The 22023-nt window shown below is 43.0% G+C and overlaps 1 protein-coding gene across 8 annotated transcripts in view; it reads left to right on the forward strand.

Moving 5' to 3' along the window:
* Positions 1–22023, forward strand: part of ADNP (activity dependent neuroprotector homeobox) — a 47710-nt gene that overhangs the window by 19687 nt on the left and 6000 nt on the right. For 3 of the 8 annotated variants that reach the window (XM_081011045.1, XM_081011043.1, XM_081011047.1), the window contains 3 exons: positions 15780–15895; positions 18542–18634; positions 19472–19759. In XM_081011045.1, coding sequence (XP_080867171.1) covers positions 15788–15895; positions 18542–18634; positions 19472–19759 — 489 coding nt within the window. In that variant the 5' untranslated portion in view covers positions 15780–15787. Of the gene's footprint in view, positions 1–13401; positions 13418–15779; positions 15896–18541; positions 18635–19471; positions 19760–22023 lie in introns of those variants that run through there. The other 5 variants (XM_081011046.1, XM_081011044.1, XM_081011048.1 and 2 more) reach the window with 3 other exon arrangements.

Below are 22023 nucleotides of genomic sequence, written 5' to 3' on the forward strand. Positions count from 1 at the left end.
GTTTATATTATAAAATGCAAGCTATGTGTCTGGTTTACTGTTTAATAAGTTGATTTCCAGAGGGGTAGCTACGATAGATGAGGTTTGTCTGCTTCTTTTAAGGTGTGGTGAAGTGCAGCACAGTGACAGGTTCTGCTTTACTAGAACAATTTTAGGTATCAATCTGTAATGAGATGATATGGCTATATTTAGGATTTAGAGCATTCTGGCCTTATTTATGCAGTTATGCTGTTCAGGTGTTTCCGGGTCCGCCTTTTGATGATACCAACTATTATGTATAAACTGATTTAACCTAGTTAAGAACTGAACTGCTTTTTATGTTGCTTTTCCATGGGAGGTTATTACAACATTTGTTTCCAGATAAACACAGGAAGTAGTGGAAGGAAAGCACTTGCTGTGATAAACTGTTCTTAACCAGCCAGCACAGTCTGCAATTCAGTGTTTCATGTTCTGACACCCACAGTCTAGTAGTTGTCTGTCGGCAGGAGCCGCAGACGGTTTCCCCCTAAGAAATTCAGTCCAATTAGTAGTATTAGATTAAAGCTGCATACTTTCTAGTGCTTGTTTTGTTGTGTCAGTTCATTCTTGCTTTTCTCTTAACAACTGTTTGTGGTTTCCTGTATCATAATGAACGTGGGAGGACAATGCCACTATCTTACCTCCATTAGCTTGGTCTAAATGTTGGAATGAAAAATTCCTGCCAATTTTATGGTGCAGAGAAATTCAAAGGGGAAGTGGGATCAAGAAAGTAGAGACAAAGTCCCCCTGTTTTGTAATACTGAAGCGTGGGGTCACTCATTGAAACGGATAGAAGGTTTAGGATACACAAGAGATAATTTTTCACACTGCATAATTTGACAGTTGAGTTGATTTGTAGCCATCTGATAACAGATAGTTTTCCAGTTGTCTCAGTCATGACTATAATAGTTGAAAAGTCCCTAGTCAGGCTGTTGTGACCTTATAGTCTTTGCTGTAGTTTTGAAGGTGAAATTATCCTGAGGAAGTCTTGCATTGAAGAAGTGAAATTCCCTAACCTCAGGGTGCATTTGTTTTGAATGCAAATTGGTCCTTTTAAAACCCCTATGTGCACATTGCAGCTTGGGTATGTTGCTTGAGTCACCTATGTACTTCAGTCTCTGAGGTCCAGTAATGAAATTTATTTATTTAGGGGGTTTTTTATACTGCTTTTGAAGCTTGTTTACATAATAAATGGCAGCTTAAAACAATGTTCCAGTAAAGTTGTTTCAGAGTCTTCTCAAGGGATGGGCTTTCACATGCAGATTTTTTCAGACTCACCAGATTGTCTACACAGATTCTGGCTGTCTTGGACAGCAGTCCTCTCAAGAAATACCCAATCCTACCCCAAGTCAAATTTGGAGACAGATCAGACAATTTGCAAGGGATTTCTCCTGCCACGCAGCTCTTTCTTCAGGTGGAAGAAACCTGTCACATTCTCCACACCCCAAAAAGATTGAAAAATGGGGGAAATGATTATGAAATAATTTATAAAATGATTATGAAATAATGAAATAATAAAATGGACAAAAAAATTAAGACTAAGTTTTCAAGTACTTACTGCACCAAAATGTTTTCTAAAACTGTAACAGGAAGTCTTGTGTAAGATGATGTACAGTATCAGATTATTGCAATTTCTATCTATACAGTGAGGACAAATTGGTCCTGAAAAGCAAAGATGCATTTCTGCCTCTTGGAAGGCACTGCTATTGTCAGAAGAGAAGGAAGAAAGATTTAGTTTCTTCTTTGCTTGCGAACTTTCTCTTGTTGACATAGTTGGTGGATTTGCTTCTGTCCTCTTCTCTATGCATTGAAGGATTGAGAATGAGAGAAAGTACAGAACTACATAATTTTGTTTCCATATAATTCACGCTGCTGCAAATATGTTGGACCCAGGATTCAAAGGCAGAAATGTAAGTGACAATAACATTGCTTCTGCATTTGACTGGACTACAAAACACACAGCACGCTTAGGGCTTGATTTTGCGACGGTACTTTCAGATGTTGCAGAGTACAGAACATCTCCAGGTATTTGGCCAAGAAATGTAGTTTGGGATTCTGCCAAGCATACCACTCTTGCAGCATGGTGGCAAAGCCTTTTGTACAACACAGCCCCTGGTACCTCTTGCTTCTGCAGCAGGCGAAAGATGTGGGTGTGGAAATACACCAAATCAAGAAATAAACTGACGCAAACAGTAGAGGTCTGGTTCAATCTAGGGATTTTTAGAAGTCCATTGTAAATATGGTGATGAATATGAAGAAACAGAAACAGATAGTGATAGCTTTGAAAAGAGCCTGATTACATTTCATGTAATGTTCATTGAGTTTTGTTCCACCTTCCTTCCTTCCTTTTCTCACTTCTTTTTATGTCTGCTTGACACTCTGGAGGAATGGAGAAGACACAGTAGTTTTCAGAATAAGTAATAATTTGTTTTACTCTACGCAAGTGATGGGATTGAGAATTAGGAGAAATTTGTTTTGCTTATGGGACGTGGGTGGCGCTGTGGGTTAAACCACAGAGCCTAGGACTTGCCGATCAGATGGTCGGCGGTTCGAATCCCCGCGATGGGGTGAGATCCCGTTGCTCAGTCCCTGCTCCTGCCAACCTAGCAGTTCGAAAGCACGTCAAAGTGCAAGTAGATAAATAGGTACCGCTCTGGCGGGAAGGTAAATGGCGTTTTCGTGCGCTGCTCTGGTTCGCCAGAAGTGGCTTAGGTATGCTGGCCACATGACCCAGAAGCTATACGCCGGCTCCCTTGGCCAATAAAGCGAGATGAGCGCCGCAACCCCAGAGTCGGCCATGACTGGACCTAATGGTCAGGGGTCCCTTTACCTTTACCTTTATTTTTGCTTATGCAAAGGAGTTTTTTGTTAAAAATATGTGCTCCTGAAATGAAGTTGAATGAATTTGGTTTCCCGTTCTTTTATATTCGGCTTGCTATGGCAATTTCTGAAATACCTTAATCAAGCACTTAAAGATTGCTCCTTTAACAGTTTGTAATGTTTCAGGTATAATATGAAACGCTTATAAAAAGAAAAAGTAATCCATATAGGGCCTTAACAACTTTTCTAAGCACTGCCATGCAACTTGTATATTTAGGCTGGTTCGGAAGTGATATAATGAATCTACACTTTCATTTAAGATTTACAAGCTCACCCAGTCCAACTGACCATTGAACAGTTTTGGCTGTGGCTGGCTTTAGTCCAGCTCTTACCTAAGTAGGCAATAGTTGTTAATGTCTACATAAGGTCAGAAATCATTGCTATGTAAACAGTTTAGCGTATGATAGATTATTTTATCAAAGCGTCACTATGAAAATATTAACAACTTTGTATTTGTTGAAATTGGTTCTTTTTTTGCAGGCAATACCATTTATCTAATTGCACTACTATTGTGAGTATTACTAATGTAAGCAGAATGCCTACCAACAGGCAAAAGTAAATGACTTCTAATTACATATGTGCAATGCAATCCTATGCATGTTTGCTATTAGCAAGAGCCGGTTGTTGTGTGATAAGAGTGTCAGACTTAGGACCTGGGAGAGTTTCAAATCCCCACTTAGCTATGAAGCTCATTATGTGATCTTGGACTAGTCACTGCTTCTCACCCTGGCCTACTTTACAGGGTTGTTGTGTGGATTAAATGAGGAGGGGGAGAACCATGCAATGCCACATTGAACTCCTTGGAGAAAAAAGTGGGATATAAAGACAAGAAACAAGCAAGACTTACTCCCAAGTGTATTTAGGATTTCATCCTCAAAGTTATGTACAGAATCAAATTACAAACAATATAAAACATTCAAAGACAAAAACACATAGTGAAAACAGCAAAAACAGCATTTAATTCCCACATGTTCATAGTTTCATCTGGTTTGGTGAGAATGCATGAAAACTGGGAGTTTTTGATTCTTTATGTATTATCATTGTAAAACTTCTATACCAGTGTATGCACTTTAAGTAGTGATCAAGTCCCCACCCGCCATATGGAATTGATTGATTGATTATAACCTGAATTACAAAATTGAGAAACAAAATTGGTGACAGAGACCATGCATTTGGCACCAGTAAACCTCTTGTGAGAGGCTGTTCATAACTTTGGTGCCACCACCAAAGAAGGCCCTAGTTGCCAGCCACCTCACTTCATGTGGGAGAGGCCCTCAGAGCAGCATGTCTGACTAAGATCTTAAGGATTGGGTCGGTATATTTGAGAAAAGAATGATATTTCAAGCAGCCTGGCTGTTAGGCATTACAGCAGGGATGGGGAACCTTTGGCTCCCCAGATGTTAGATTACCACTGCCATCATTCCTGGCTGTTGAATACATTGGCTGGGGCTGATGGGAGCTGGAGTTCCATAACATCTAGAGGCCCACAGATTCCTCACCCCTGCTTTAAGGGCTTTGAAGGTTAAAACCAGTTCTTAAAAACAGGACCCACAAACTGACTACAAGACATTGCAGCTGGCAGAGCAAAGGGAAAATCTACTGTCTTGTGACTTTGAGCAAGTTGCTCAGTTTCGGTTTCCCCTTTTGTAAATGAAAGAGCTCTATACAGGAATAAATATAAGTGGAGATCTGCAAACTCTTGTATATTTTTGTGTTTACAGGCCCACTTGTTCCCGGCTATACGGACCTAGATTTGAAACAATAAAAACTGCTAGCACATTTGCAAAGCTAAGCAGAGATTGGTATGGTTTCAAATTAGATGGAGGTCTGTTTGTTAGAGATTCCTGCATTGCTCGGGGGGTGGGGTGGACTAGATGACCCTTGGAGGTACCTCCCAACTCTACAATTCTGTGATTCTAGGAAGGTACTAATTTCCACTCGTTGCTTCAACGTTTTCAAAATAATTGTCTCCCTGACCTCTCTTAAAGACAGTATGTGGAATCCAGTTGGTGCCCTTGTACGCATGGAAGGGCTTTTGGTTCAGTGGAGGCATCTATTAATGGAATATGTCAGGGCGCCTTCTGCCAAGTTTCCCTTGCCTGTGACTCCGCAGTGCCACCACCCCTGCAAATCAGCACCACAGAGTTGGGGGGAACCATCCAGAACATGTTGGGAGGTGGTATGGAGAGCAGCAGGGGAATGGGGGAAATCAGCAGAAATCTCCTGTGCTCTCCTGTTAGCTGGATCACCTCTGCTGGATCAAAAGCCTTTCTGTGAATGCAAGATTACAGATTGGATTCCTCCCAGTGGGAACTAATTGGACCTGGATAGTGCCAGAACAACATTTTAAATAGGAATTGAATTGAAACTTTAGGTGGTTTCTTGAGAAATCATTTAGTATATGGCCTTGTAGCTGTTATAACTACCCATCTTAAAAACAGCTCCATTTTCCCTCGGTGTTGTGTGATGATTGTGTTTTAACGCTTTTCTGACCAGGAATATTCCATGACTGACAAGTAGCTGAACCAAGCCATTACCCAAGATGCTTCAGATTCTCAGAACTATTTCAGACAATGCAGCCTGCCTACCTACCTGAGGCTTCTATTTTGTTGAATTGATCTGATTTTTTTAAGTGCAATTTTTTTTAAAAAAAAGATTTTCCTTCTGTTGTTTTTTTTTAAATTATTATTAATTATAATAAGGTCCCGGGATGGGTTACAACAATGAAAAATACAGTTTAAAGTGGTTTAAAAACATGCAATTAAACAATTGCAAAAAAGTAGGGTTAGTCGTGAAAATAAACATCTCAGGTGTCAAAAGCCAGGGTAAAGAGGAGCATCTTCAGCATTGCCAGACACTCCTCTGGGGGAAGGAGTCCTCCAGTTTTGACGCTGCCACAGAGAATGCTCTCGTTAGGACTACCACCATCTTGAGGGTGCCAGAACCACCACTGCCATTTTTAGTACCTGAGATGGTCTGTAAAGAAGGAGGCTACTTTTAATGAACCATCTCATTTAGATCTATGGAGACATCCTTGCTACAATCCATTATCTGAAGTTGTCTTTGAAAATATACATTAGATCATGTCTAACTGCAAAAATAATGTTGAAACGTATAAATTAATGGTGGTTGATGTGCTGAATATTGCCAATTCAAGAAACTTTCGAATCTGCCTTGTACTTTTAAGACCATTGATCCATCTAGCCCAGTATTTCCTTGCTCTGATTGACTGTAGTTCTCTTTGTTTTTCCCCAGTCACTGCTACCTGAAATTCTTTAAGAGGAGATGCTAGAGTTATCGGCCCAGCACTAGCCATAACCTAGAATAGATGGCTTGAAGAAAGACTGGCACTTCTTTTCAGTACAGAGATAATGATCTGCTGATAGATCTAGCCCAGAATTCTCTACTCTGGTAGCATCTCTCCAAAGACCAAAGTCAGTAGAGCATGAGACTCTTAATCTCAGGGTTGTGAGTTAAGCCCCACATTGGGCAAAAGATTCCTGCATTGCAGGGGGTTGGACTCGATGACTACAATTCTTTGATTATGCTCATGGTGGTATCAGGACTCAGCTATGCAACTCAGGGTTGTGGCCCCTTCCAACTGCACAATCCTATGATTCTTAGCTCTGCTTACCTCAGATCCTATGTGCTGTTAGAGAGCTTTCACACAAATTTGACTAAAGTTAAATACTGTAAATTTGTGTAGCTCTTTCAGTAGCATTACCTAGAAAATAGGGAATTGAATGGGTTTTTATGGAGCAATGGGGACTACAATTCTATTATTTCTACCAGTTGACTTTATCACTCTGGGAATTTTGATGACCCCCATTCTCAAACCTTAATATTTCTCAGCATTAGCAGAGTCTGACCCTCAATATTTTTTTCTCATTGGGTATTTTTTAGAGACTATTCAGTCCTCAGATGAGGTGGGTAGGCTGCTTAGTCTTTTCCATACACCTCTTCAGATGAATCAGTTTCTCCTTGGGTAAGGTGTGTATTGTTTCAAACATTCTCTTTGAATTAATGAGAAAAGAAATTGCATTAGAAAATTATCACAGAGGAGAGAAGATTTCACTGAAATTCTCATGGGCAGTGGGTGTAGGGATTGTGTTAAACTTGCCTGTTATCTGAGTTGGCCAAAGGGTGTTAGTGTCATTATACAAATCATCTATCCAGTACAGTGGTACCTCGGGTTAAGTACTTGATTCGTTCCGGAGGTCCATTCTTAACCTGAAACTGTTCTTAACCTGAAGCACCACTTTAGCTAATGGGGCCTCCTGCTGCTGCCGTGCCGCCGGAGCACGATTTCTGTTCTCATCCTGAAGCAAAGTTCTTAACCCGAGGTACTATTTCTGGGTTAGCAGAGTCTGTAACCTGAAGCATATGTAGCCTGAAGCGTATGTAACCTGAGGTACCACTGTAGTCTGCACTCTGCAGCCCTCCTGTGTCCTGGCACTTTAATTAAAGGTTAGGGGAAGACTGTCTCCTGCCATGAATTTTTTTCAGATCAGGAAGCATGGACAGCCAGGAAGGCCGTGGAGTTTGGGAGAAATTTATACAGTGGGGAAGTGGGACCACTTATCACTCTTGCCACCTTGTAACGATAAGGTAAGCTCAAAATCCTACATGGTCCTCTTTCACAAAGGAAGAACACTCTTGGGAAATTGGAGGTGAGATTTCAGCACAGCACTTGTTTCTGGGCGTTCTTCACTAGCTGATGGTAACATCCTCATTTTGCCCGGGTGTCCTCTGAGAATGTCACACACAGCCATGTTTGTTGGCAGACCAATGTTTCATTCTGATTCACCATTGGCAGCATTAATGGTTCTTCTACCAGAAGTCATAAGGTACAGGAACTGTAGCAGAAGAGGAACTTGCAGGAATAGGAAGGCTCTGGGAACTCATTGCCTTCAGCAGCTACAGAGAAGTATGTGACTAGTTGTTTATGGGTCTAAAGGATGGTTCCTTTTCAAATGGGTCCTGGAGAAGATGCAGAAATCAGCAGTCTAGGGTGATAAATACTGATATTTGATCTCTTAGAGAGAATTATTGGAAAAATATCAGTCTGTGATCCCTGACCAAAAGCCTAATATACCGGTACTTTGCACATGAGCTGCTTTAGTCAAATGGACTTCCTCTTGTTTTAGTTCCATGTGAAGCTACTTATGATGCTTAAATGTTGCCTTCCTGGATTAGATCAAAGGTCCACTTAGGCTAGCTCACTGACTCCAAGTTTTAAGTATCTGAGTTCTAATATTTTGAGGTGCTAGAAGTCATTTCTATACTACAGGGTTCCCGGACTTTAATATCTAGCTGCTCCCATCATCCCTTGCTAGCAGGACCAGTGGTCCAGGATGGTGGGAATTATAGTCCAAAAACAGCGGGAGACCCAGTTTTGGGAAGGCCTGCTTTATTCCACATAGTTCTGTCAATCTTAATATGCAACCCTTAATCATTCCCTCTTTTCCACTTCTAGCACTAGCCTTAGTATACTGACCCAAGAAATAGAGGATAGTTTAACTGTCCCATTTTCTGTCCCTCATTTTAAGGAGCAAAAGCATTCTCCACTGGAATTAGGAAGGAAATGCACGGGCATCAAAAGGAAAACATTATGGTCTCTTTATTGTAAACTTCCCCTCTTCATGATTCTTTTAGGGGCCCCCCCTCTGGTACTTGAGATACAGCAACATGATAACTACAAATGTGGGCTTGATGGGCACATAACACCATTACAGTGGTACCTCGGGTTAAGTACTTAATTCGTTCTGGAGGTCCGTTCTTAACCTGAAACTATTCTTAACCTGACGACCACTTTAGCTTATAGGGCCTCCTGCTGCCACCGCGCTGCCGGAGCACGATTTCTGTTCTCATCCTGAAGCAAAGTTCTTAACCTGAAGCACTATTTCTGGGTTAGCGGAGTCTGTAACCTGAAGTGTATGTAACCTGAAGCGTATGTAACCTGAGGTACCACTGTATGATGGTAGTTTTCTTTTAAATTCTTTCCCTTAACCCCCCCCCCCCATTTTTACTACCAAGGCTCATTAACGAGATACCTAATGAGCTTTGTATCATAACCTCCATATTTTTTCCGATGTGGCTGTAGCCTCTTTTAAATCCTCTTCAGAATATTTGTATTTAGGATATTTGTCTCTCTCAACATCACTTAGACCAGGGATTTCCAGCCCAGCAACCTCCGGGTTGCAGGCCTTTGTGCGTTTTTGCTGGGGTGGAGGGGCTTGAAAAATAATAATAATAATGATTATGATAATAATAATGATAATAATAATAATAGGCACTTCCTATTATGATGGGAGAGATGCATGTTTGGTTTTGTAAATGTGAACATAAAAAAGAGCCTATGGGATCAGGTCAATGATCTATCTAGTCATTGTGGGAAACCCACAAGCAGGATTTGAGCACAAGAGCACTCTCCCCTCCTGTGGTGAAGTGTATGTGTGAGAGAGATACTTGTGTGTCTGTGGTGTGTATGTGTGAGGAGTGGGTTAGCCACCTTGTGCTTTTTTTTTCCTCCTGGGGAATGCTCCCTGATATTAGACAGCAACGGACAGCATCAGGGTGTGGATCTGGGTATAATCAGTATTGTGTGATTGCCACAGTCAGGATGAGCAGGACACTGATGACATCTCACAGGAAGCATGAGGTGGGGCAGCAGCAGCAATGACTGCACTCTCTCTAGTTTTCTGTTACGTTACCCCCATCCCCAGCCGTCACAGCGCTACCTTCCAATTCAAAATGTACCTGCTGATCCGAAAAGATTGGCGACCCGGTAAGCCTGTCCGATTGTTGCTCAGCTCTCCCTTCCCTGCTAATCCCTTTCTCTTGCTTACATTACCTGTGCCTGGAGTTCAGTTCCAGGCTTGGTAACAAACAGTTATTGAGGGCATTTCTTCTTCACCATCCAGTTTGTTTTACCTTGAAGGCCGCATCAAAGTGTATTAAATAAATATTTGAGAAGAATTGGGAGTCTTAATAATTCTGCTGTTGGTTCAATTCTTCAAGAGCATTCACAAAGCAAGATCAGAATTCTAAGCAGAGAAAGCATTGTATTCCTTTCAGAGAAGAGTTGATTCCAGGCAGTCATGGTAGCGCAAGATTCTTCAGTCACATGGAAAAAGATTTTGGGTTCTAGATTGGAATTGTAACAGGACCTGTAGTGAAGAAATGTGCACAGGACGAGCAGTTATTTTATTTGCTTCAAGGCTAAGCTGGGTCCAGTATGGTTTCAAGTTGGATTGGGGACCGCATGTTGAGATTCCTGCATTGCAGGGTGTTTGCTAGATGACCATAGGGGTCTCTTCTGTGATTCTATTATTGCTTTGTAACTCATCTTTTCCAGTTGCACTTTGTGAATATAGGTCATATTGAACCATTCTAATTCAGTGAAACCAGCCACCTTCTTCACAAGTGAACTTGTATCATTATTAGCAAAATGCTCTGTGAAGGTATAGATGCTTCTATCTCCAGTTGTGCAGAGATGAAAATCACAGCACAGTGGTACCTCAGGTTACAGATGCTTCAGGTTACAGATGCTTCAGGTTACAGACTCCGCTAACCCAGAAATAGTACCTCAGGTTAAGAACTTTGCTTCAGGATGAGAACAGAAATCATGCTCTGGCAGCGCGGTGGCAGTGGGAGGCCCCATTAGCTAAAGTGGTACCTCAGGTTAAGAACAGATTCAGGTTGAGAACGGACCTCCAGAACGAATTAAGTTCTTAACCCGAGGTACCACTATACTCACAACCAGAATGAGACGTGCACTAAAATCTTTAATCTTCTGAATGCTATGAAGTGATCATATGCCCTCATAACTTTTTGTGAGCACAAAAATAAAGCAGCTTCTTTTTTCACTGACTCCAGCATCTTAAGGTGGTGGTTTTTTTAAAAGCATTTGGCCTTTGTTAATCAGATCACTATGCATGTGGTTGCTCACTTCTTATCCAGATGGTCAATGTGTTTGTGAATTACAGACACATCAAGAACATTAATATGTTCTCACACAAATGAAATGTTCATGTACAAGTGTATAATCTTTTAATTGCGGTAGAATTATAATAAGGTAGAGCTGATACTTCTACTGTGAATGGGAAACACTTTTGTATTCCATGGGAACCTGCTTCATTAGGCAATCGGTTGCACAATATTTTTTCCAGAGCGGCCACTTGTAAACATGTGGTGACAGCTTTTTTTTTGGGGGGGGGGAGAGGTTTTAGTCCTTCAGTTTTGCAGGATAGAATCCCAAACAAAAATTTAAAAATCCTAAAACGAGGGTTGGGAGAGAAAAAGTTACTACAATTTTGCTGATAAGTACAAAATCTACCAGACAACTAAACATTTACTGGAGTGTTCAGAAGCTCAGATAGTCAGAATTCTCCTGTCAAGTGTGGATTTTGTGCTTCACAACTATGCAGGTTTCTAAGCTACCTTATTTAGTGTGGTCTCGTTCTGAATGTCTGTTTCTGCCCTGGCCAAACATGTTCTTGGAAGTGACCTGTTTTGTATGAAGATGCCCTAAATACTGGTCATGCATTAGTGTTGTTGCGTTAGGTGAAAACACTTGAGGGAGGTGGAGCAGAGGCAGCGAGGAGTCTGACTCACTGAGAGCTTCAAAGGGCAGATGAAGAGGACTGCAGTTGATCCCGGGGCTTGAGATCCCCCCCCCCCACCCCTGCTCTACAAAGACCAGTAGCTACAACTGGTTTAAAAACAAAGTTCACCAGAACTTGCTAGTGTTTAAACAATGCACTTTGCTGAGTTGTCTGGAAAGCAGGGGGCATCTTAACAGGAGTGAGGGCAGGAGTGGGCATACATCTGCCTAGCAGGTGGTTCTAGCTTGAGGCAAGCTGCTTTTCAAAGTAAGCACTTCTTCATGGTTTGAATGAACCAGATTCTGCAGGTGCATTGTGGGAGGTCTTAGTGTTTGCAACCTAGTATAAGATATCTCCTACATGCCCCAGGCAAAACTTTCAATCCTGCCAGCTATAAGAATGAAATTACAAGGGCAGCACAGAGGTGGCTTGTTCACAAACACACGCAAGCACATACATAATGGACAGCCCTTTGGCTTTTAAAAATCGATCCTCATCAATTGTACTAAAATAGGGGTAGGGACGCGGGTGGCACTGTGGGTAAAACCTCAGTGCCTAGGGCTTGCCGATCGCATGGTTGGCGGTTCGAATCCCCGCGGCGGGGTGAGCTCCCGTCTTTCAGTCCCAGCTCCTTCCCACCTAGCAGTTCGAAAGCACCCCTAAGTGCAAGTAGATAAATAGGTACCGCTTTCTAGCGGGAAGGTAAACGGTGTTTCTGTGTGCTGCGCTGGTGCTGGCTCGCCAGAGCAGCTTCATCACGCTGGCCACGTGACCCAGAAGTGTCTCCGGACAGCGCTGGCCCCCGGCCTCTTAAGTGAGATGGGCGCACAACCCTAGAGTCGGACACAACTGGCCCGTAAAGGGCAGGGGTACCTTTACTTTTAGGGGTGGGCAATTTCCTTGTCCCCAAAGACTGCATGCCGTGGTGGGCTATGGGCCACATGGCTGTAGTAGGCATGGCCTGGGCTCCCCCCACCCACATACTTCCCAGCTTAGTCTCTCGTATTTATCCTTCCCCCAGTGTCTCAGTGGAGAGAGAGAGAGGTTTAAGCCTTCTCTCCTGGAGCACTGAGATCCAATAACATCTTCCTCCCTGCTGCAAGCTGCTGGGAATATTTCATCTGTGCAGTGAGAAAAGGAGGGCACATATGTTGGGAATTCAGGGAGCAAGCCATTGTGTGCATCTTGCACATCCTGGATTATTTGCACTGGAAGCAGCTATGCAGGAGGGGTGGGGGCAAGGGAGGTTGAATCAACTGAGGAGGGAGCCAGAGGCTGCAGATTGCCCATGTGCCATTATGAGACTCTTTGAATATAGTGGGTGGAATTCAATGTCACGCTCCTCTGACCATTCTCTCCTCTGCACTGAGCTGGGGGTTCTTGCCCCCCTGAGCAAAAAATTTTTTGGGGGTGTTGGGGGAAGAGCGGGAAGGGCAGCCCTGTTGTACAAGTGGAAGTCCTTGAGCAGTGCTTCCACTGATAGAGCTGGTTGGGTGAATTCCACCCAGAATGTTTGTTGGGAGACTAGTTCATGGGTGACACAGGCATATGAACATTAGTGATGAACTGTATAATATATTGCAAGTCAGGTACAATAAGAGGGTTGGCTGGTTTGTTGCATGGTAGAAACAAAATATATTTGTTTCTCCACTTAATATGAACCAAAAGAAAGACTTGGGTTCTGCTCTTTCAACTTTTGAATGTTTATTGGCCTTGTGTGTTAATTCTGAAGCTTCTGTTAGCAATTCGGAGGGCAAACAGTCCCAATTTTGATAATAGAATATACATTTTTACTCTTCTGAGGATACGAATTTTCTAGAATTGGTTTTTGCTTCATTTGTAATTTTATGCACAACCCTAAGTACAAACAGCAGATTGTAAATCGCCATCCTCCAGTTACTGTCATAATTATGGTAAGTGGTGAACTCTTAACACAGAAAGTCTATTGTGTGTGCTTATTCATACCTGATATTGATCAAATACCTTCTCAATTTCCTTATAATCACATTAAGACATAAGGTCCACTAAGGAGCAGTTTAATGTTATTACAGTGGTACCTCGGGTTACGTACTTAATTCGTTCCAGAGGTCCGTTCTTAACCCGAAACCGTTCTTAACCTGAGGCGCACTTTCGCTAATGGGGCCTCCCACTGCCACCGGCACACAATTTCCATTCTCATCCTGGGGCAAAATTTGTAACCCGAGATACTACTTCCGGGTTAGCGGAGTTTGTAACCCGAAGCTTTTGTAACCCGAGGTGTTTGTAACTCAAGGTATCACTGTACATTCTTCAAATGCATCATTCTATGGGCTCATAGAAGGATATTTTAACAACTTTAGCAGTTGTCATATGCTTGGGACAGCTGATGCATTTATTTATTTTCTCTCCTGCCCTTCCTTTGAAAGGAGCCCAGGGTAACAAAACAGGTAAAAAAAAAAACCCCACAAAACATTTTAATAAGAATCACATCTCCTCACTGCTAGATAACTTCTAGAGTTCCAGGCACAATATATTTCAGCAGCCAAATGCTAGGGTACAATTGCAAGAATGTTTAAAACTCTGCCCAAAGTGAGAATTAAGATTCAGCCACTGCTTTAAGTTGTAAGTATTGCCAGGATACTGATGCAAGCAGTTGAAATACAGATTTAAGTTCTGATGGAGTTTGAAAAAGCCAAGTTGTTGATTAGTTATGAGAATGCTGTATGGGTTATGGGAGTGGAGTGGGATGTGTACATAGGGGTGAGTACTGCTGCAGTTTTGTGTGTGTGTGTGTGTGTGTGTGTGTGTGTGTGTCTGTGTGTAAGTTTCAATAAACTTGGTAATTTGAAATCCCTGGAATTTGTCATACTGGTTTCTAAACAAGACTTAGAAGAATGAGCTGAATTCACAATCATTTGGATTTTGAGGTTCAAACGCTTTGTTGTTTGGTTGTTGCTTTGATCTTCTAGGTAGTATTCTCTTGAGCTCATTGTTGAGCTGAGCATATTTATCAGTCAAACTCCTAGCCTGTCTGCCATTCTTCGTTGCGTGCCCATAGCCCCGCTTCCTTCATGCACTAGACTGAAAAACCGAACTCTGCAATTTCACTGAGCTAACGCAGCCTGTTGACGAAGAGGGTAATGGTGTGAGCAATGGCTGATTTATGTGTTCTTCATGAAAATGGAAAACTATATCATGACATAGAAAAGAGTTAACGTCGGGCCCCAGCCATTCTATTTGCCACGGCGAGTGTGGGACTCCACCGAGGCACATGTGACAAGGGGCCGCAACTTCCTTGCAACTTCAGACCTGCAGAAGTAGGCTGAGATCATCCTGGCCATTGCTTAGCTGTCCTTTCCACCTTCCCAGCTCCAAAGTTGGAAGGATGGCCAAGGCTTGTACATCAGCTGTCTGGAGTCATGCAGGCAACAAAACAGGCAATATCCTAAAATCGGCCAGCCTTGTATTTTACAGGGCAGACAAGGGAAGGGTTCAGGGGAAAGGGTGGGATATGAATTGAATTATTATTAATTCTGAAGGTACATTTGATTCTTTCTCCACATTAACCCTTTCTCTTGGGAAAGGTGAGTTGTGTGTTGGGAACCTTTTCCCCTTCCCTCCAGAAAGGCCACTCTCCTCAAACCAGCAAACTCCCATGTCTAAGGGAGAAGAGCTGGTGATTATATTTTTTGGCTTTTATACTTTTCCAATAAGACATTGGGCTGGGGTCATCTACTAAGTCCGGCTCTGAGGGGAGGGCGAACTCCCAGAAAGAGTGCACTGCAATGCTTGCACTGACGTTCCCCTTTTCACAACATTGAATTCCATCCTTTGTAGTTGTCTTTAATTTATGTGTATTGTATGTGCATGTAAAAACATGTAAACAATTGACTTGGCCAGCAAAGCCAGCCAAAAACTGTAGACCTTTTGTTAGAGTAGCATCTTTTGTTGGGATGAATTTGACTTTTCCACATGAGAGCGGGTATGCAACTATTGGTCATAAAGTTGGATGTGTGTGTCCAAATCTGGACACTATATTCTCTGTTCCTGTAAGGTGTTTTTTTTTTTTTTTTTTAACTTTTTCTAAAGTTTACTTACCTGGCTCAACTTTGAAAACAAGATGGCTGAACAACTCAGTTTATTTTGAACTGCCTAGAATCTGAGGGATATGACGTGCATAAATGTAAATAGAAAATTGAGTGATAACAGACTTTTTGATCTGAATTCAAGTGCTTTGGGACAAAATGTTTTCAGTAAATTATTTTCTCCCCCTCCCTCTTCTCTCCCCCCTCCCAGTAGAAACTATGTTCCAACTTCCTGTCAACAACCTTGGCAGTTTAAGAAAAGCCCGGAAAACTGTGAAAAAAATACTAAGTGACATTGGTTTGGAATACTGTAAAGAGCATATAGAAGTAAGTACAATCTTCCGTTGAACTCTTGGGTTGCAGTTTAAATTGAAGGGCTGTATCTTCTGTTGGGAATATTATAAACTGAAGTTTCAGGAGAACAGTGATTGACTGGTATTACAAAAGTGGCATGAGTTTTTCACTTCTTGGCTGTACTCACTTATCAAGCCAAAAACTGTGATTATCTGCTTGGCTGCCACCCCACCAAGGGAGTCATCTCCTGAGAGATAGAGAGACATGGAGCTTTCCCACCTAACCACTTCTTGGTATCTTTGTGGGAAAGGTTGGGGGTTGGCTGGTTTAAGTCTGTGCCACCAAGACACACTGGTTGGCCTCTGGATGGAGAACTTCTGTCACATGCTGCACTTGTTATAGGGAGATGATGATGATGATGATGATGATAAATTTTTTATTTGTACCCCGCCCATCTGGCTGGGTTTCCCCAGCCACTCTGGGCGGCTTCCAATTTTTTTAAAAAAATACTGTAATAAAACATTAAAAGCTTCCCTAAATAGGGCTGCCTTCAGATGTCTTCCAAAAGTCTGGTAGTTGTTGTTCTCTTTGACATCTGGTGGGAGGGCGTTCCACAGGGCGGGCGCCACTACCGAGAAGGCCCTCTGCCTGGTTCCCTGTAGCTTTGCTTCTCGCATTGCTTCTCGCAATGAGGGAACCGCCAGAAGCCCTCGGTGCTGGACCTCAGTGTCCGAGCAGAACCACAGGGGTGGAGACGCTGCTTCGGAGATGCCTCGTAGGTAAGATGTCCAAGGAGTGTTGCTGAAGAAACTCCCAAGGAGTTGTTTCAAGGCAAAAGGATGATCTCTCTGTGTTAAATATCACAGCATTAACTGTGGTAGTCTAGTAATGTAGTACCTGTGCCTCAAACTGCTTCTCCCTCTGCAGTGGAGAACCTCTTCTGCCTCCTGAAGGGTGGAAATCCAACCATGAAACAGGTGGTACGGCTAGCAGGCAGGAAAGGAGAGGGAGAAAACGGGAGATGCTACAGAATACTGCTTCTTGCAAGCCCAACACGTTTTGGAAAACCTTGCTGGAGGGCATGTTTTTATCAACAGTTCTGACACACCAGGGGTTACTGCAGTATCCTTTGTATGTTAGAACTGTTGCTGAAATCTGCCCTTGAGAAATGATTTTTTCCCCCAAAATGCATTGGGCTAAAAATGAACGCTGTCTTGTAGCCCTTCGAGTCCCCCCCCCGATCACTTTTTTTGTCTGCTAAATTGTGAATCTGACTTATGCATTTCAAAACTGTGCAGCTGTAATACTAGATTCTCTTGCTTAGCTACTACCAAAGTTTTAGATTACTTCAATTAAATGGGTGTGTGTGGTTTTTGCATATAACCAACAAAATGGATTGATGTTAACACCCAATTTATCAGTAATAAAATAAACAACAATGCACACTGGTTCTGTTTAGTGTTCACAACTGCAGCACTTAGAAGCAGCTATGATTGATTTCATTGGGACCAATTTAAGCATGAAATACTTTGAAAACTGGACAAGTTATTCCACAATAAATTTGTCAGTCTTCAATGTGCCACATGACTCTTGCTTTTGGACAAACGCTAAATGCATATTTTGAAAAATGTGGGCTGAAATTTCATGTTATCTGTGATTTTTCACACAATCATTTCTAATTTTTGTAGTCTGGTATATAGATTCTGCTCCTGCACAGGACAGATCTAGGAGGATTCTAGTCAGGGAACTAGTTCTCATGCCTTCTCCTTTTGAGAAGGATTGGCAGTGAGAGCAGTTTCATGCTCTGTGATCTTCTGGAGAGCATTCTCAGTAAGGTTCCCACTGAGCCTAGCTTTTTAGAGACTACTCTTTCCGTTTCTACGCCTTTTACTTAAAAGTACAAATAGCCTGTCGACACACAAACTACCGTACTTTTCCGTCTATTAGATGCCCCCATATATAAGACTCCCCCTTATTTTGGGGGACTCAGTTTTAAGAAAATGAGGGGAGATGGCCCAAAGTTGTTGAGCCTCCTTCCCCAGGCAGCTGCAGGCAGGAAACCCTCCCTAGATTGTTTCCTGCGCACAACAGCATCGAGGGAAGTTGTGCCCCAGCCAGCCAGCACCCCCAGATGGCTCCCCGCGTGCAGTGGCATCTCCCCCCCCCCCATGCCACTGTCCGTGTCAGTTTTTTTGACATGATTTTTGTGTCAAAAAACCTCGTCCAATACACAGAAAAATACTGTAATCTATGCTTCTGCAAGTATTTCCTTGCTCATATGGTCTGGCAAGCTCATTCCCTCAAATAATTTTTCATATGTGATTATCTGTGTGACTTACAGATTGCATAAAAAAATTAAACGGACTTCGTAGGGGAAAGCGAACAGGGGCGAGACAAATTTAAGCAATTTAAAGTCATCTTCATTTCAAAGGAATGTTAAGTACCTGTCTTCTATTGAAGTGGTTGTATCATGCCCTTAATTAGTAAAAAAATAATAAGTGCATTAATTAGTAAAAATTATACTCCCTGGGAAGTTTTCTGTTAATGAGCCCTTTTATTTGCAATTTTTGGTACCTTAATAATTCTTCTTGAATTTTCAAGATCTAAAGAAATGAATAGGCAATCATTTTGTGGTTTGTTATTTCTATTTATGCTTTTGTCAATCTTCCACTGTTGCAGGATTTTAAGCAGTTTGAACCCAATGACTTCTATCTGAAAAACACTACATGGGAAGATGTTGGATTGTGGGATCCTTCACTTACAAAAAATCAGGTTGGTAATAATGTGGTAAAATGACCTTAAATCTGAAACCAATTAAGTTTGGAATCGTGTTTTTATGACAAACGTTAAGTGCTTTACAACCTTAATTATATCTGTTTACGAAAGTAATAATTCCCACTGATTTCAGTGAGATTTATTGCAAGATGTGTGTGCATAGGATTACAGCCCAGATGTCAGCAGAGGTGGGACAGAAGAAAAAGAGTGTTATAGTATTATGGGGACTGCACTGTGGTGTCTGGAAACTGCAGTTGCTGATTAGGTCTGTTAAAATCTTTTGCACTTGAGTTTGGCAGTGAGTGTACTCCTGAATATGACTTAGTTGGATATTACCACTAGTAGTTCAACATATCGAAGAAATTTAAACTTAACTAGCAAATTTGGTGTCCCTTTTAAGATAAGCAGAATTGAGAAAGAACTGACAGCAGGTAGTTCAACTCTGATATACTACCAAAACATTGTTAAAGAAACTTAACAATGGTTTGGTGGGTCTGAATTGACAAAGCATAGTGTATACAGTGAGGGGGGAAAGTATTTGATCCCCTGCTAAATTTGCCCATTTGCCCTCTGACGAAGAAATAACCAGTCCATAATTTTAATGGTAGGTGTATTGTAGCTGTGAGAGACAAAATAACAACAGGAAAACCCCCAGAAACCCAGAAGACAAAAGTCAGAGATTGATGTGCATTATAATGAGTGAAATAAGTATTTGATCCCCTATCAACCAGCCAGATGTCAGGCTACCTGGTATCTTCACTGTATGTAACGAGCTGAGAGTAGAAGCACCTGCTGTAAGGGAGAGGTCTTACCTGTAATCCCACCTCGTTACAGTACCTGTACAAAAGAGACCTGTCGACAGAAGCAATCAATCCAGCAGATTCCCAAGTAGCCACCATGACCAAGACCAAAGAGCTGTCCAAGGATGTCAGGGACAAGATTGTAGACCTGCACAAGGCTGGACTGGGCTACAAGACTATTGCCAAGCAGCTTGGTGAGAAGGTGACAACAGTTGGTGCAATCATTCGCAAATGGAAGAAACACAAAATAACCGTCAACCTCCCTCGGTCTGGGGCTCCATGCAAGATCTCATCTCGTGGAGTTGAAATGATCATGAGCAAGGTGATGAAGCAGCCCAGAACTACACGGGGGGGAACTTGTCAATGATCTCAGGGCAGCTGGGACCATAGTCTAAGGTTATCAGATTTTTCCCAATAAATCTGGGGATGCAAATAAATTAATATAGTATAATATAATTAATATAATATAATTAATATAATATTTTTTTTTAAAAAAAGGAAAAAAACATTTTAAAAAATTAAGAAAAAAAGTCAACACCACAGATCAAAGTTTGCTTTAAAACTGAGCTGGCGAGGAGGTCCTCTCTGTGAGTGTGCAGACGGCACCCAGTGGGGATCCCGAGATGCAGCTGAGCCTCCTGCTCGCTGCGGGGCTGCCCCAAAGCTCCCAGCCACCGTCGGCTGAAGTGATCCAGTGTTCCCTGCTGCCCCAAAGCTTTTGCACGAACACACCCACCCCACACCGCTTCTTTCTCTTTCTCTCCCCAGCCCACCTCCCTCCCCCCATCCCTCCTCCTGTCCTCCCCAAAGCCATGCAGCCGCAAGCAGCTCAAATGGAGTGGAATATGGCCAGTGGTGGCAGATTGAGCCTTTAGATTATCTCCTTCACATTTGGTACCTAGGTAAAGGTAAAGGGACCCCTGACCATTAGGTCCAGTCGTGGCCGACTCTGGGGTTGCGGCGCTCATCTCGCTTTATTGGCCAAGGGAGCCGGCATACAGCTTCCGGGTCATGTGGCCAGCATGACTAAGCCGCTTCTGGCGAACCAGAGCAGCGCATGGAAACGCCGTTTACCTTCCCGCCGGAGCGGTACCTATTTATCTACTTGCACTTTGACGTGCTTTCGAACTGCTAGGTTGGCAGGAGCAGGGACTGAGCAACAGGAGCTCACCCCGTCGCAGGGTTTTGAACCGCCGACCATCTGATTGGCAAGTCTCTAATCTGCTTTTATTTGCCAGAAGCCCCCCTCTCCTCCCACTAGCTTGGGTGAGTGGGTGGTGGCGATGAGGAGGCAGAAGTAGTGGTGAAGAAGAGAATATATGTGTGTGCACGCCCCCCTATTTTTTTGGCTGCTGCCACTTCTCTACATGATATGTTTAAATGATTAGCTGAGGCCAGGGGTGGGTAGAAGAGAGAGAAAGAGGGAGTGGAGATTGGCGGAAGAGGTGGAAGCAGGAGGTGGCTCCAGTTCAGAACTAGTGGAGAGTCTGTGTCAGGACTTCGCAATCTCCAGTCACACACACAGGAGAGGTGCATGAGCGAAAGGGAGCTGGCAATACAATTCACTGGGATTTTTCTTTTTTCTTCTAGGGGCGATTTCACTTGCCCCCTGCCCTCCTTTCCCTCTCTGTTTCTCTTTCTTTCTCTCTCCATTGCTTTGAGTGCGACCAGCTTTGTTCTTGATCTCCATTCACGGGGCCGCAGCAGCAGCAGCGTCAAGGACAGGGGAGAAGCAAGGAGGGTGGGGCGAAGCTTGAAGAAGGGTTGGAACTGGATCCTGCCGTAGGCCAGGATGCCATCCAGGGAGATGTAAATGAGGCCAACGGAGAGAAAGGGGGCTTTTCTTTCCGATTTTTCCTCTCTTGCACGTGTGCCCGTGCTTTGCAATCACAGCGCCTTCTCCCCACTTCGCCTCCCTGCCAAACAATTGAGTTGATTCTGGCTGCTCCTGTTGGCGTCCTTGTTTCCTGGGGACATTTAATGAAATCTGGGGATATTTCAGGGGTGGAATTGGTCTGGGGAAACATTTGCAAATCTGGGGACTGTGCCCAGGAACTGGGGACGTCAGATAACCCTACCATAGTCACCATGAAAACAGTTGGTAACACTACGCCGTGAAGGACAAGAGATCTTGCAGAGCCCACAAGGTCCCCTTGCTCAAGACAGCACGTGTACAGGGCCGTCTGCAGTTTGCCAATGCACATCTGAATGACCCAGAGGAGAACTGGGTGAAAGTGTTGTGGTCAGATGAGACCAAAATCGAGCTCTTTGGCATCAACTCAACTTGCCGTGTTTGGAGGAGGAGGAATGCTGCCTACGACCCCAAGAACACCATCCCCACTGTCAAACATGGAGGGGGACATATTAAGCTTTGGGGGTGTTTTTCTGCTAAGGGGACAGGACACGTTCACCACATCAAAGGGACGATGGACGGCACCATTATCGTCAAATCTTGGGGGAGCACATCCTTCCCTCAGCCAGGGCATTGGAAATGGGTCGAGGATGAGTATTCCAGCATGACAATGACCCAAAACACATGGCCAAGGCAACAAAGGAGTGGGTCAAGAAGAAGCACATTAATGTCCT

The sequence above is a fragment of the Podarcis pityusensis genome, assembly GCF_964106645.2.
Source record: "Podarcis pityusensis genome assembly, chromosome: 6".
Classification (NCBI taxonomy): Eukaryota; Metazoa; Chordata; class Lepidosauria; order Squamata; family Lacertidae; genus Podarcis; species Podarcis pityusensis.